Source organism: Macrobrachium rosenbergii, chromosome 41 (assembly GCF_040412425.1).
Source record: "Macrobrachium rosenbergii isolate ZJJX-2024 chromosome 41, ASM4041242v1, whole genome shotgun sequence".
Lineage (NCBI taxonomy): Eukaryota > Metazoa > Arthropoda > Malacostraca > Decapoda > Palaemonidae > Macrobrachium > Macrobrachium rosenbergii.
The window spans coordinates 38,945,079-38,960,078 of record NC_089781.1 but is presented as its reverse complement, the minus strand read 5'-3'; the positions used below and the strand labels follow the sequence as shown (position 1 = coordinate 38,960,078).

The window sequence follows — 15,000 nt, the reverse complement described above, 5'->3', positions numbered from 1 at the left end:
GAGGAGGAGCTCCAACGACAGGCTTATTTCATGTTGTTTTCCACTGCTGTTGGTGTCGGGGAGGGTGAGGAGGTCCTGTATCATGCCCCATGACTCCATGACGCTCTGATCCTGACGTGGGCTGACGGCGAGGATGCGGGCGTGGGTGGCCAGCTCGGAACCAGCAGGAAGCATGTCTTGAGGAGGGACTTTTTCAGGAGGCTGTAGGTGGGGGCGCGGCAGACATACGGGACGTAAGTTTTAGCTCTCTGTAGAGCATTGAGTACTGTGTCTGCTTTAGTACCTATTATTGAGTTCCACCAGCCTGAATTGACTCTCGACCCTGTACAGCCACGCCGATGGGTTCCCCTGCGTGAAAAAGCTTTATGGTCAGGGCAGCCTTTGCTTGTCCTCTAGACAGGGCCCCGGGCAGGAGAGAGTGCAGGGCGTGGAGGAGCACGAGAGCCTTAACGGGTGATATGGGCGGGAGGTAGACATCCGAATCCACGAGGTTAGTTAATTGAACGAGGAGGGATGTCCGCATCCATGCTCGCTCTTGCCTTCTTAATTGGAGTGGGATATCGGGTCAAGAATGACGCTGTGTAAGTCCATGACTCTGGTGATTTAACGAGTGTCAGCACGCCTGAACGCTGGTTACAGCGCTGTAGTGAGACCATTAGGGCGTGGGTAGTTCCTGGAGCCAAGACTGAGTCGCCATGTGAGTCCGCTAATGGCTTTGAACCATTCCAGGGTCACCACTTTAAGAGGTGCAAAACAAACGAGCAGGAAAATTTACTGCTGCTTTATTGCTGACCCAGGCGGTTTATATAGCGGCAGACTGACGTCAAGCCACGGAACACAGTGAGAACAAGGGTGACCTGAGGTCGATAATAATTAACAATAAATACAGTGAACGAATACACTTTGAATCATACAAATGGACAGAAACGGAGGTGAATACAATCTGATGCCTGCAAAAGAAGAATACATGATATACAAATTGGAGACAAGTAAATAATTATATACATAATTCAAATGATTGGATCGGCGTGACCCGTCACGCCAGGTGTGGCGAATTGTAGAGGCAATGAAAATGGGACGTCACCATAGAAAACTCGCTCAGTAGAGACTTTACACTAACAGACAGAGACGGACAAATCGTGTTCAAACCATAAACTCCTGGATAAAGGTACAGTCTTTAAGTTCAATACTGTGCGTCTTTCGAACCCCATTCCGTTGTTTATTTGGTCTTTTGCTGTTACTGAACATTTCATGAAAGCCAAAAAAGGGCACAGTTACGACAAGGCTTATGTATGTGGTTTCCTTGTTTTAACTAGAAATCAAGGATAAAATTTCACCATATAGGTGTCAACGGAAATAATTGTATATTTTTTTTTTTTTTCAAGGTTAAGACTATTCCAGTTGAAACGTGATAAACAGCGATACTGAAATTAAACTAATGAGGGGACGGTACAACATTTCTTCGCAGACTATTGTTGTGGTCGGAAGAACAAAGATTCGCGACACGTGAAAAGATAAGTGTTCTTTGGTTCGTATGCAAGTCATTGAATATGCAGGCCTACAACAAGATTTTTTTTTTACTTCTCATTGATTTTCCGCAAAAAAATGTGTGGAATCTCATTCCAGGGTCAGTTTTCAATTCTTATGGGTTTGCTAAAATATTTAATTTATTTTCTTCTTTTTAAGTTATCCAATTCATAAATTTCATTTATTTACTAGAAAACGTTCTTTATCATTTTATATAAATTGAAGTTATTAAAATTACTCTCCGCTTCACATTCAACGAGTGTGCCCATTCATTCCTCTGTTCTTATTTCAACAATTGTGATGATGTCATCGATTTTTCAGTTCTAAGTGAATAAATTTATCTGATGACGGTGTGTTGTGCTCATACTTGGATTTAACTAGGTATATGAGACACTGTGACGAAATTTTGAGCGCCCTTTGGTCTGAGAGAGAGAGAGAGAGAGAGAGAGAGAGAGAGAGAGAGAGAGAGAGAGAGAGAGAGAGAGAGAGAGAGAGAGAGAGAGAGAACTTCTTTCTCGTCCCACCATATAGAGCAGCTTATGATTTGAGCCTATGCTGATGGTGGCTTCTCAGAAAAGAGAAGTACCTAATTATATAACTAGTTATTAAAATTAATAGAGTCAACATCCTTGTCAGTATTCATCTGGGCTGAGAGATACTTCCTAGAATCTACAGTCAACAAAAGAAGTTGAATGTCGTTGAAGACGGTCGTCAGTGGTGTCTGACCATATAGCAGCACCAAGTCCAGTTATTTTTTAAGTTTCATTTTTACACATTTTTATACTCACACATTCATTCATTACTCATTTTTCACAATGAATACTGAAACAAGGGCATAGAAGATGTTCAATCAAGAAAACCTGTGCAAAACCTACTAGCCCCGGGATCATACCATAGTTACCCTATTTTCATATACACATTTTCTCTAAGGAAGGTTCTACAAATCAGTCAAATAAGGGGAACTAAACTAAAATCTTATTCATAAAACTAGATTTCTCTGAAAACTTACTTGTCCGTAAAGATTAGTCCTGTTTCCTTCTATATTTGGAAACCACTTTTAAAAATAAGAGAAACGTCTACATTATCCGTTTGTTTAGAAATAATCATTGTCCATTCCTTCCAACCCTCAAAATGTAGCCTAGGTAAAAGTGTAAGGACTGGGGATTGATTGACATACTGGCTAGGTGTTAACTGGTTTATTGGTAGTTCCTTATTGAGATTAATGTACAGAATCTTCGAAGATGTTATCGATGCGTACGAGCGGTAAAGTAGCGTCTACACACAGACAGGTAAAAACAAAGGTACAGACTCGGGCATCCGTGTTTGTCGGCAGACAAACAGATGGCGATACTGAGAGACACGATTAACATACAGTGATGAAACATATATCAATGGAAAGGCCAGGAAATTCTACATATGGCCAATTGCATGAGATTCAAGACAGACTAATGAATACAATGCAGTAGCATAATATATGTGAAATGGCGAGTCTTTTGGCATCTAATGAATACAATGCAGTAGCATAATATATGTGAAATGGCGAGACGTTTGGCATCTTCACAAACAGAAACATACACACAGTTTGATACAGAAGATTCTTTGGAACATTATGAGTACATGATTAGAATGCTTGCATGGCAATGCAAGTAGTGGTGATTGTACATACATCAAGACAACAATGGTTAGGGAGAAACAGACGGAAATATTGTATGGTTGAAATCGCGTTCCTTTAGAGAAAGAAAACGAGATGCTCTTTTTGTCTTGTCCACTCCGATGGACGAACGCACACCCACGTGTTTGGAAGAGACCGCGTCAGGTTCTTACAAAAGTATGTTTCAGGAACCGATTACGGTTTCAGCTTTACACAAATGTGAATGACCAAGCAGCCAGAAGATCTGGAAGTAATCTGATTAAAATAATTTGTCAGTAAGATTTTTATCCAACTCCATTCTTTCTGACAATGAAGACAGTAGCCATCATAAAGCTCAACGGTTTTAAGTGTATTCCCAACAATTTATCGATATTTAATATACACAAAAAGAGTCTTATTATTATTATTATTATTATTATTATTATTATTATTATTATTATTATTATTATTATTAAACCAACGAGTTTACTCTTTCAATTTGTAGTGGCCTTGTAAATTACCGCGCACTGTTTTTCTGTCCAGTTCTGTCGTTACTTACAATAACGACATGGAAAATCAATTGTTATTGAATATCTGTTTATGCTGTATATGGAAAGTGTTCTTTTATATCGCGTGGTGTCAAGTGGAGATGTGCAGGTTTGTGTACAAATGAATGTTTAATTTATATTTAGTTGTAATAAGCGTTGTTACCAAGAATATTGTCTTGCGAATAGTTTGTATAATTGGTTAACAATGCGAAAAATTGTTTGATAGTTTCGTTCGGTTCGTGTTGTTTTGTGGCTTAGTTCGTCTTGTTGTTGACTCTTATCGCGAGCGGACGAGGCCAAAGTCGTGGGTATGGGTGAGAGAGCGAAACGAATTATTTTCATAGTGAGAGGTGGACACGCGGACCACACTCGGTTCGTTTCTCAACTTTGTAATGTTTGGTTAGGTAGCCGGAGGATTTAGTACAGAATTTCGCTTCGATTGGATTAAACATGTCGTTCCTTCCCAGCGTTTAATGAAGTAGATGGATGAATCAGCCGAAGTTTGGATAAGTATCATATATTTGATTTGCCTTGATTGGGATACGTCGCTTGGGATATGCATATCTACGCGTGATTCCATGACTGAGTAAATTGAATATATATATTAGTGGTATCGTGGTTTACCCGTGCCTATCATAATCCAAACCCGGCAATTGCGTCAATAACATCATATAAAATTAGTAAGTAATAATTTATGAGTAAAACATAATATAATATGGTATGCCCTTTTATGGAAATCTTTATAACACAGCGCAGTGCATTCTTTAAGCAGAGAAAGGGTCATGAATTCTCTAAACGAATCTGGTAATTTATAATTTTCTGTAATTGACTGAAGTCATTATGTTGTCGCTCGTTTGACCCTAATGAGTAGCAATATATGGTGCCGTGACCAGGATCATTAATAAGTTGTGATAATTTTCGGTATTTCTTAGTTTTTGAAATTGATCATGTGGTAATTCTTTGGTTTAATCACATGTGGTACGATTAGCACCGTTGGTGATTCTATAGGACATTTACGCTGGTTTTTCTTGCTATTAACTATGTTATGTTGATGTTTTGTTGAATTATGCCTGCCTTCCCTAACCTTGTTGTATCACTTATAGCGCGTTTTCCTTAAAATTAGTTTGCGGTATCTTGTCTACATTAACAGACGTGGTTAACTCTTCTCCTTTTTTTTCTCTTAGTGAGGTGCCGCAAGAAACATTAAATTTACCTTTTTTTTCGTGCAACTTGTAGGTAGGGGAGTAATCAGGCTTAATTAAAACAGTTTTTTTGAATGTTTAATTAAATTAGTAAGGCCTTGTCCTGCTTGCCTTAACCCCTAATTTTGGTTTTGTTATTTTCCCTTACTTTGAATTAATGTAAATTTTCTCTTTTGTTAGTATATTATTATTTCTCATTTATCAATTTAATAATGAATCGTAAAGTAGCTATTGTGGGACATTCTCATGTCACCCATATGGAGAATTGTTTTCATAGTGGTAGATCGGCATTATTGGAACCCTTAGAATATAAGACATTTGGTAGACCAGGGGCTGTTACAACCAACCTTTTGACACCTGCCCTGATAACCGAACTTACCACCTATGGGCCTAGTATCACTATCTTGTTCATAGGTAGCAATGACTTAGATGTACCCGGAGATGATCCTAACCTGGTGAATAGTATTCACACAAATATTCTAGGTTTGGTAGAAGGTCTACGTACAGTTAATAACTCAGAGGTTTTTGTTATGTTAATAGAAATACGTAAAACACCATCTAGAACCTCTGCCGAAAACTATCAAAAGAGAAAAAACTGTTTAAACAAAAAATTAAAGCGAGATACAAGAGTTAGGGTGATCCCTACTCTATTAACAGAATGTGATTTAGCAAGAGATGGGATTCATTTTCATCATAAAAGTTATAGGGCCTTGGCTCAACGTATTTGCGTTGAGTCAAGTAAATATGAAAAGTAAAGGGCAGTAGAAGGTGAGTAGGATCGTGGTTAACCAGGTCCTTCCCCTTCAGATTAGAGCTGGGTTAAGTATGGTACAGGGCCTGCACATCCCACTACACACGTATAATAAAATTTCTCCTTTTCATTGATTGTTTAATTTGGGAGAAAATTATTGGGTGATGAGTCACCTTTTGTGAAATTTGAATTTAACTTTTGAACCAGTTATTATAGTTGGATGCATATTTATTAATTATTGAAATTGTGAAAATATTATATTGTATTTGTATTTTCTGAGTTTAGTCTTGTCACAATGGAGTCATTGATGCGTAGACGTGGCGGTTATAAATCCGTTATCACGTTTTCTTGGGAAGATGACCGGAGTGATCGATTCGGGAGACATTGATGCTATAACTTCCCTTAGGATTCTATTGAAGATAATTTGAAGAAAGTTCTTGCTGGATGAAAAAATTTTGGATTCAGTTACAGTAGAAGAAATGTCTGATGAAATGGTAAATCAAGCTGAATATGCAAGAGACGTTCGTACACGTATCAGCAAACTCAATAGCTCCATTACTAGCTTTTGAAATTAATAACCTCTCCATTCGATCCGCTAATGCAACCACCACCACTACCTAAAGCCAGTATTAGATTGCCCAAACTGGATCTTCCGCATTTCTCTGGAGATATATTAGAATGGAATTCCTTCTGGGAATTATACAATGTGTCAATACACCAGCAGAAAGACTTGGAACCAATTCAGAAGTTTTCATATCTAAGAAGTTTGCTCACAGGAGAAGCTTCTGAAATTAATCTCAGGATTTAAATTTGAGGCTGCCAATTATCCACAAGCTGTAGCTCTTCTCCTATCTACTTATGGAAAGAGAGATGAGATTAAGCATGTTCTGGGGAGAAGATTGCTGGAAATGGGGTCTCCTGTTGCCAATTCTGAATCACTGCAAACTTTCAGAGCTAATTTTGAATGCTCAATAAGATCGCTTGAAAGTGAAAAGCTGGAATTAAATGAGTTTATACTATTTTGCTCTATACCAAATTGCCTAAAAGCGTCAGTGAGACTGTGAAGCGTAGGTGTGGAGACGATTGGTTGGTATTAGACACCTTTAAGAAATACCTAGAAGAGGAAATTAGCAATTTAAGAACTTTTGTTTCAACTGATGTGAATAAATCTGAAACTCTGTCGTCAATATCTACCTTCACAGTAAATCAATCCCAAGCTGTTAGACCAAAAAACAAAGGAAATGTGAATACGTCCAGTCATCAGCAATCCAGAAGATGTGCTCTTTGTGATAATGAACATTGGTGGACACAGTGCAAAACTTACGCAACAAGAAATGAAAGGTTGAATCGCATCAGAGCTTTGCAGTTGTGTTTTGTGTGCGCTTCTAAGAAGCATTTTAGTGTGGACTGTGACAAACCAAGTTGCAATAAGGGTTGTAAGATGAGACATCATCGCATCTTGTGTGATAGGGACCAAACAGGAAAACAAAGCAAGAATAAACCAAGTGGTGTACAAGTGGGAACGCTATCAGTAAATGAACAGGACAAAACAAATAAGTTGGGTAAGCGATCCATATTACCAACAGCAACAATTCCCTTGAAAGGGAAGAAAGGTCGCATGGTACGACTAAGAGGGCTGTTGGATACTTGCGCCGAGAGAACGTTCATTAAAAGATCAGCTCTAGAGAGATTGCAATATAGGTCCAAAGGAGTTGAAAAGATAGCCTTGAGAGGTTATCTAACTAGTAAACCTGTTCATGAATACGAGATGATAAGCGTCGCCATACCGCATAAAGGTGAATTGATAATAATGGACTGCATAGTGGTGGATGAGCTGCCAGAATATGCGAAGAAATTCGACGTTAAGAGAAGTTTGAGGTCGTTATGTAAAACTAAGATCAGCTTGGCTGATAAAGATTTCGATTTGCATGTTGAAAATCAATCAACTATTGAATTGTTAATAGGGGTTGATAATGTTTACAATATTTTGCATCCAGGGTTCAAAAGGGTTAGAAATTTAATATTGCTGCCGACCATATTCGGTTATGTGGTGACCGGCACATGTAGTGCTTCCCCACTAGGGGAGACTCGTGTGACTGTTTTGAAGCTAGCTGTACAAACTGAAGAAATTGAAGCTACTAATAATGAAAATCCCAAGACTGATCTGGACGCGTTGTGGAGTTTGGACAGATTGGGAATAGGTTGCAGTGAGTTGCGAGAACAAGACCAGAGGGTCTTAAAGGACTTTGAGAGCACTATTACCTATTCTGAAATTGATAAACAATATGTTGTGGCGTTGCCATGGAAAACCAATAGATTCAGATTGATGACAAATTTTGGATTAGCCATGAGTAGACTTCGACAGCAGAGCATCAAGTTTCAGAAGGATGTGGATTACTTGGATCATTATCAGAAAATCTTGCAAGAGCAAGAAGATAGAGGATTCATTGAGAGGGTGATCTATAATAAATCTGATGTGGATTGTCATTACTTGGCACATCATGGAGTGCTTAGAGATAGTGTCACTACTCCAATAAGAATAGTGTTTGATTGCTCATCAAAACAAGGTAAAAATGGATTAAGCCTGAATGATTGTCTATGGACTGGACCACACTTAACGGCTGATCTGCTCAGAGTCCTGCTGCAATTTAGAACTAAAACCTTTGCATGTATAAGTGACATTGAGAAGGCATTTTTAATGATTCAGTTGCGTGAAGAAGATCGAAATTATACGCGTTTTTATGGTTGGAAAATCCAACAGATCCCAATAGTAAACTAATAGTATACAGATTTAGAGTAGTATTATTTGGAGCTACATGTTCACCTTTTCTTCTAAATGCAACCATCAAGCATCACTTAACCACTGTGGTCTCGTGGTTACCCCGGTCCAATACAGTGGATGTAGTGGAAAAAATGAAGAGAGGTCTGTATGTAGATAATTTGCAATTTACGGCTAATAGTGAATCTGAGTTGATGGATTTATACTTTAATGCCAACAAAATTTTTGCTCAAGCTCACTTATATTTGAAGGAGTGGGTTAGCAATAGCGAGTCTATACAAACTATTGCTGCTGCTTGTCATATTGAAGCCAAACAAAAACCAATTCATAAAGTATTGGGATTAAATTGGGATAAAATTAAAGACGTCTTAACTATCAATCCAACTCATATTAATAAAACAAGTCACTATCAATCCAACTCATATTAATAAAACAAGTCAAACAAAAAGAGAAATTCTCAGTACCATTGCCCAAATATACGATCCATTGGGATTGCTTCTCCCTGTTACTATGAAAGCGAGGATATTTTTACAGAAATTGTGGAAGGAACATCTAGATTGGGACGAACAACTCATGAACCCGCTACAAGAGGAATGGACTGAATTACGCAAGGACTTAGAGAAGTGTCTTGAAATATCTTTTCCTAGGAGTGCTAGCCTGGGAACTGTTGATAACTTGCACATATTCTGCGATGCTAGCAAAACTTCATATGGTTGTGTGGCCTATAGAGCAAATGGTGAAAACTCTAATATAATTATGGCAAAGGGTAGAGAGTGGCGCCAATTAATTGGAATTAATGGCATTGTTGCTAGGAGCAAGAATAGCCAAATTTATTATTGACTCCTTTTGATGAAAAGGAGTTTAAACAATTATATGTCTGGTCAGACAGTAAAGTCGCCCTTAGCTGGATTGTATCCAGTAATGTTCTGCCTGTGTTTGTGAGAAACAGAGTAATTGAGATTAACTCTTTGATTCAGGGTCAATCCTATCTTACGTACCCTCATCTGAAAATCCCAGTGATTGGTTGACACGGGGAATGAGGGCTGAAGTGTTAGTAAAAACTCCTATTGGTGGGAGGACCCCTTGGTTAAAAAATCACACACTGCCAATCGATAGGTCATGGGTGGGGAGTACACATATGCAGGGTGAACAGGACATTGTAGTCAACGTTGTAGGGGACATAGATGAAACACGTCTGCTGGATTGGGAAAGATTCAGCAGAGCTGACAAGGTCTTTAAGACCGTAACTTGGATAATGCGATTTATAAAGAATTGCAAACTATCAACCAATGACAGAAAAACTGGTGGTTTGACTCTGGAAGAGTTACAAGAAGCAAAAGGTTAAAACAATTGTTCTCGTGCAGAGAGAGTACTTTCAGAAGAGTATAGAGGAGGTAACAAACCAAAAATTGACATTAATTCGCCAGTTGAATTTTGTTTTGGATAATAATGTAATGAGATGTAGAGGCAGGTTGGAACACGCAACACTGCCTGAAGAAGTCAAATTTCCTACCTTACTGCCAAAGGGTTGTGTTCTGAGTAAGTTAATAATAAGACGACATCATGTGATGCAAGCACACATGGGGGTGAACGCTACTGTAGCTAGTGTAAGACAGGAGTTCCGGATTCCACAGCTGCGACAACTGGTCAAGGGCGTGTTACATCATTGTGTGATCTGTAAGAAAGTTCAAGAAAAACCATATAGAACTAATATAATACCCCCATTGCCGGAATTCCGTGTACAACGGAAACAACCTTTTAGTGTTACGGGAGTAGATTACACCGGGGCGTTATGGATAAAAGAAGGGAAGCAAATTCCGGAAAAGGTGTATGTCATACTATTCACATGCCCGATCACCAGGGGTATACATCTGGAAGTAGTCAGAAATCAGTCCGCTGACTCATTCCTCATGGCCTTCCGGAAGTTTAGCAGCCGTAAAGGCTTTCCTTCACTAATGTTAAGTGACAATGCCACTACTTTCGTAGCAGCATCTGAATATCTGAAAACAATGGCAGATAGCCCCCTTTTTCAAAAACATCTGGAGAACACAAACTCGGATAAAGTCTTATGGAATTTGAAAGTTGAGAGGCTTGGAAAAATGAAACTGACCAAAGAAGGAAATATGACCCGGATTAAGAAGAAACAACGATATTAAAATTTCAGGATGTCTTTAAAAGTTGCTACTTTAAATATAAATGGGTTGAATACTGTGGATAAGCAGTCTAAGTTAATATCGTTGATTAAATATCATAAGATAGATATAATGCTCATTCAAGAACACAACGTTAAAACAAATTCACCTGTTACAAGATTTGACATTACACTTCACAAAATATTTAATCCCACGCCGTTATTGAAAGGTGGTACTCTGATCTTAGTTTCAAAATACAAAAATATTGAAGTTTTGAACAAAGAAAGTGATACAGAGGGTAGAATTATTGGGATCACAATTAAATATAATGAATGTGTCCTTTACATTATAAATATCTACGCTCCATCAGGCGCTAATAACCTTAAGGAAAAGGAATTATTTTTCTCCCAAAATCTCTTATACTATTTGAGACATCGACTTGATAGTACAATCTTAGGAGGGGACTTTAACTGTGTGGCAACGCTTAGGGATTCCAGCTCTACTAATCCAAATTTGATATCCAAAGCTTTATGTGCCGTTATAAAGCATCTTGGTCTAAAGGATAACTACTTAATCAATAAAGGACTGCCTCAATACACATACATCAGGGAAACTTACGGATCCCGCCTAGACAGGTTTTATACGGCTGATCTCTTTGAAAAAATAAAAACTGTGTACACTGAACCTATCACGTTTTCTGACCACAATATGGTATGTATAGAGATAATATGCAGCAAATTGTGTGATAAAAGTTATTTGTGGAAATTAAATACTAGCATCTTGAAAAATACGGACATTCATGAAGCGTTTAGTGATTTCTGGCTCAGTGTCCAGGCAAGAAAAGACGACCATGTTAATATTTTAAACTGGTGGGAATGGGCCAAGCTTGAAACTAGAAAATGGCTCATAGCCTTCTCTAAACGGTTATGTAGCGAGAAATATGGTTTGTTAAGCATCTTGCAAACACGATTAAAGCAACTGTATATGAAACACGATCAATATGTAGCCTAAATCAAAATCGTAATATCCAGGTCCTTAAATCCAAAATTGAGGATATTAAAAATAATATACTGGAAGGTGTTAAGATTCGAGCTAAAATCGAAGAATTAGATCTAGGGGAGAAAGTATCCTCTTTTTTATTAAAAAGCGAAAAGTGTAAACGTACATTATCTCTTCTGAGTAGGATAAAATTAGGTAATGGTACAATAATCACTAGCCAGGAGGAATTGTCAATTTATGTTACTACTTACTATGAAAATCTGTTTAAATGTGTTAATACAAGAGAAAAGATCAAATTTTTTTAGTAGATTATCACTGATTATCACGGAAAATGATAAAAAGGAGCTGCTTGAAGATATTACTATTGACGAGGTTAAAAGGGCAGTTTTTTCAATGTCGAAGAAAAAGTCTCCAGGTAGTGACGGGCTCCCTGCTGAATTCTATAATAGCTTTTGGAATGTTATCAAGAATGATTTTGTCAAAACCTTAAATTACATGAAAACTAACTGTATGCTGTCAGAATCACAAAATTTGGGTATAATAAATTTGTTTCCCAAATCGGATGACCTAACAGTCTTGGACAACTGGAGACCAATTACACTTTTAAATGTCGATTACAAATGTTTAGCCAAGATACTGAAGAATCGAATGCAAAATGTAATAGATAAAATGATATCAAAACATCAATATTGCTCAGGTATTGGAAAGTCTATTACTTCCTGCAATAACTTCATCCGTGATATAATTTACCATACGGGAACAGAGTGTACAAGGTGCTTTAGTGTCGCTTGACTGGACTACAGCTTTCGACCGAGTCAACATAGAGTTTGTTCTTCAAGTCTTGCTTAAATTTGGATTTCCTTTGGAATTAAGAACTACAAGACAAGCATACTACTCAATGGCAAGTTACCCCGACCAATCCAGATCGAGAGGTCCGTGAGACAAGGCTGCCCGTTAGCAATGCTGCTGTTCATAGTTTTGCAGGAACCTTTCTACAGAGCCATAAACTCAGACCCAGAGATACAGGGTGTCGTGTTGCCCAGTGATGATTGTATTAAAATTATTGGCTTTGCTGATGACGCTTATGTCTTTGTGACTTCAGATTTGTCTATGTCAAAGGTTTTTTATAACATTAGGAGATTCGAAGCGGCAACGGGTGCACTGTTAAACAAGAGTAAGACGAGTATAATGGGTCTTGGTAACTGGTCATTCAGACTGAACTGGCCAATATCGTGGTTGACGTGTGTTTCGCAAATAAAATTTTTTAGCATTATTCATGATAGGAATATTAAAATATCGTGTGAAAAAAATTGGGAAATACTTTGCTTAAACTTGCTTAAACCCAGGAAATTATCCTTGTTTCAGAAAGCCATTATCATAAATAGTTTGGTGCTATCCAAGATCTGGTATTTGACTCATACGTTCTCTCCTTTAAAAAAATATGTAACTAAAGTAAATTCTATTATTTTTCAGTATATTTGGAGTGGAATGTCTCATCCCATAAATAGAAATACAATGTGTCTAGAACGGAAACTTGGTGGCATAGGAATAACTCATATTTACACGAAGGCATTAACTATTTATTGTAATACAATGTTAAAAAATTTCTTAGCTGATATAGGTATGATCAGATACTATTGTACAATTAGAGTGAGTTATTTAATTCAGAGTGAACCACTGAATGCCTGTGCCTATGTATCTCCCGATCACTATGTTCTGTTTATCACCTTTATATGACAAGTTCACAAATTCCCTGGTTTTCCGATATTGTCAAATGAATTATGCTACAAAAAACTTACCGAGAGTATGCCCAGCTATCATGGAAAGTTTTCCGCTACATAACTGGGATAGTAGCCTATATGGGAGAGGGTGAATCTTCCTTTCGTTTTCCCTGAAGAACGAGATTTTCTTTTGAGGTACATACATGGTGTACTGTCTACAAACCTTAGACTAAAAATTTTAAAGATCACAGATGATGACACGTGTACAAAGTGTGGAAAAAGTGAGTCTTAAATGCATGTCTTCTATTTTTGTGAGAGTATTCAGCCTTTAAGAAGGCTTTTATGTGACACACTAATGGCTATTTGTAGTATAGGCAGTAAAAACCTTCTACATACAGTCATGCTGGATTATCGATGTAAATCCAAAAAAGAGGAAAATTGTGCTTTTATTTTAATTTTTGACTACTTGTACATTATATGGAATACGAGGAAAACAAATACTGAAATAGACATTTTATTTGAAATAAGATCAAAACGGAAAATAAGAAGAAAACTATTATTGATAAAATACAAGGACACTTTGAAAAATTACTTTCCAAATAAATATATGAATTATGAATTTTAATCGTAATTAAACCTCATTGGTTATAACGTATGTGTTTTTGTTGAGATGTAATCCTAAATTTAAGAATATCTTGTTCCACTTTTGTGTTACTTTAAGGAATCTGTTAAACTTTCTTGTTTTTTTATTAATTTGTAATGTACATCTTTTGTAAATATGTTTTTGAAATAAAAGAAAAAAAAATAGAATAAGCTCCTGGGAGCACTATCAGTCTAACCACCGGAAAGAGCAGTGTTCAGTAATATTGAAATTAATGTCGAATTGCAAATGAAACCTTTTCCTCTCAAGAATTGACTTCAGTGATGAATGATAATGAGCCACATGTTTCCAAGGCAGTGTCTGAAAAGATGGAACCCTATTCCTTGCTCTTTTGGAGACAAATACGAATGCTGACCTTTAGCAGCTACTAATTAATATTCCGAAATGTATATATATTGCAAAAATCACCTATGAGATCAAATTTATATCAAGGCAAATAGTTTTTCGTGACAACTTTCATGTCAATGTACAGGTAAACTACAGATAAAGAATCAGAAGTTGAAAGTGATCGCATTAAAAGTACAGATCTTTATTTTCATTATGGATAATTACAATTGAATGATATTTTCATCTAATATAATGTAATGACATATAATCTGCTAATATTTTAACAATTTAATCACATCACCTTGTGTTTACAAAGAATTTTCATGCGTGATTTTTAATGGGATAATTTTAATCGACCAATAGCCATTGTTATTTTCAAGATTCAGTAACAATTAAAATATCACCAAAACAAAATAAGTCTCCTCTTCATCATCATTAATTAAAGCTATTGATACTTTTTCTAAACGAAAATTTGATATTACTATTAAATCAAGAGAGTTTCATGTAGTGATATTTATAATCTGCTAATAATCTAACAATTAATTACATCCTTCAGTGTATACGAAGAAAAACCATGAATGAGTTTTAGAACAATTACCAGGGTGATAGGGCCGAAAACATTCTACTCCCTGTTTAGAAATAAATGGAGCACTAAATAATGATGACATGCAAATGCATTTCAGCGACGGTTGCTATTGCCTTAAGTATTTCCAGGCAACTCTT

General features: G+C 37.0%; 1 protein-coding gene and 1 long non-coding RNA gene across 2 annotated transcripts in view; one reads left to right on the top strand and one right to left on the bottom strand.

Moving 5' to 3' along the window:
• Positions 1–7,099: 7,099 nt before the first annotated feature.
• LOC136827102 (uncharacterized) lies at positions 7,100–8,437 on the top strand. The gene has a single exon (XM_067084859.1). The coding sequence runs from the start codon at positions 7,100–7,102 to the stop codon at positions 8,435–8,437; it is 1,338 nt and encodes a 445-aa protein (XP_066940960.1).
• Positions 8,438–13,878: 5,441 nt separating this feature from the next.
• Positions 13,879–15,000, bottom strand: part of LOC136826475 (uncharacterized) — a 36,592-nt gene continuing 35,470 nt past the window's right edge. The window contains exon 4 of the long non-coding RNA XR_010849625.1: positions 13,879–15,000. This exon is cut by the window's right edge and continues 1,122 nt beyond it. This is a non-coding gene — a long non-coding RNA (uncharacterized lncRNA).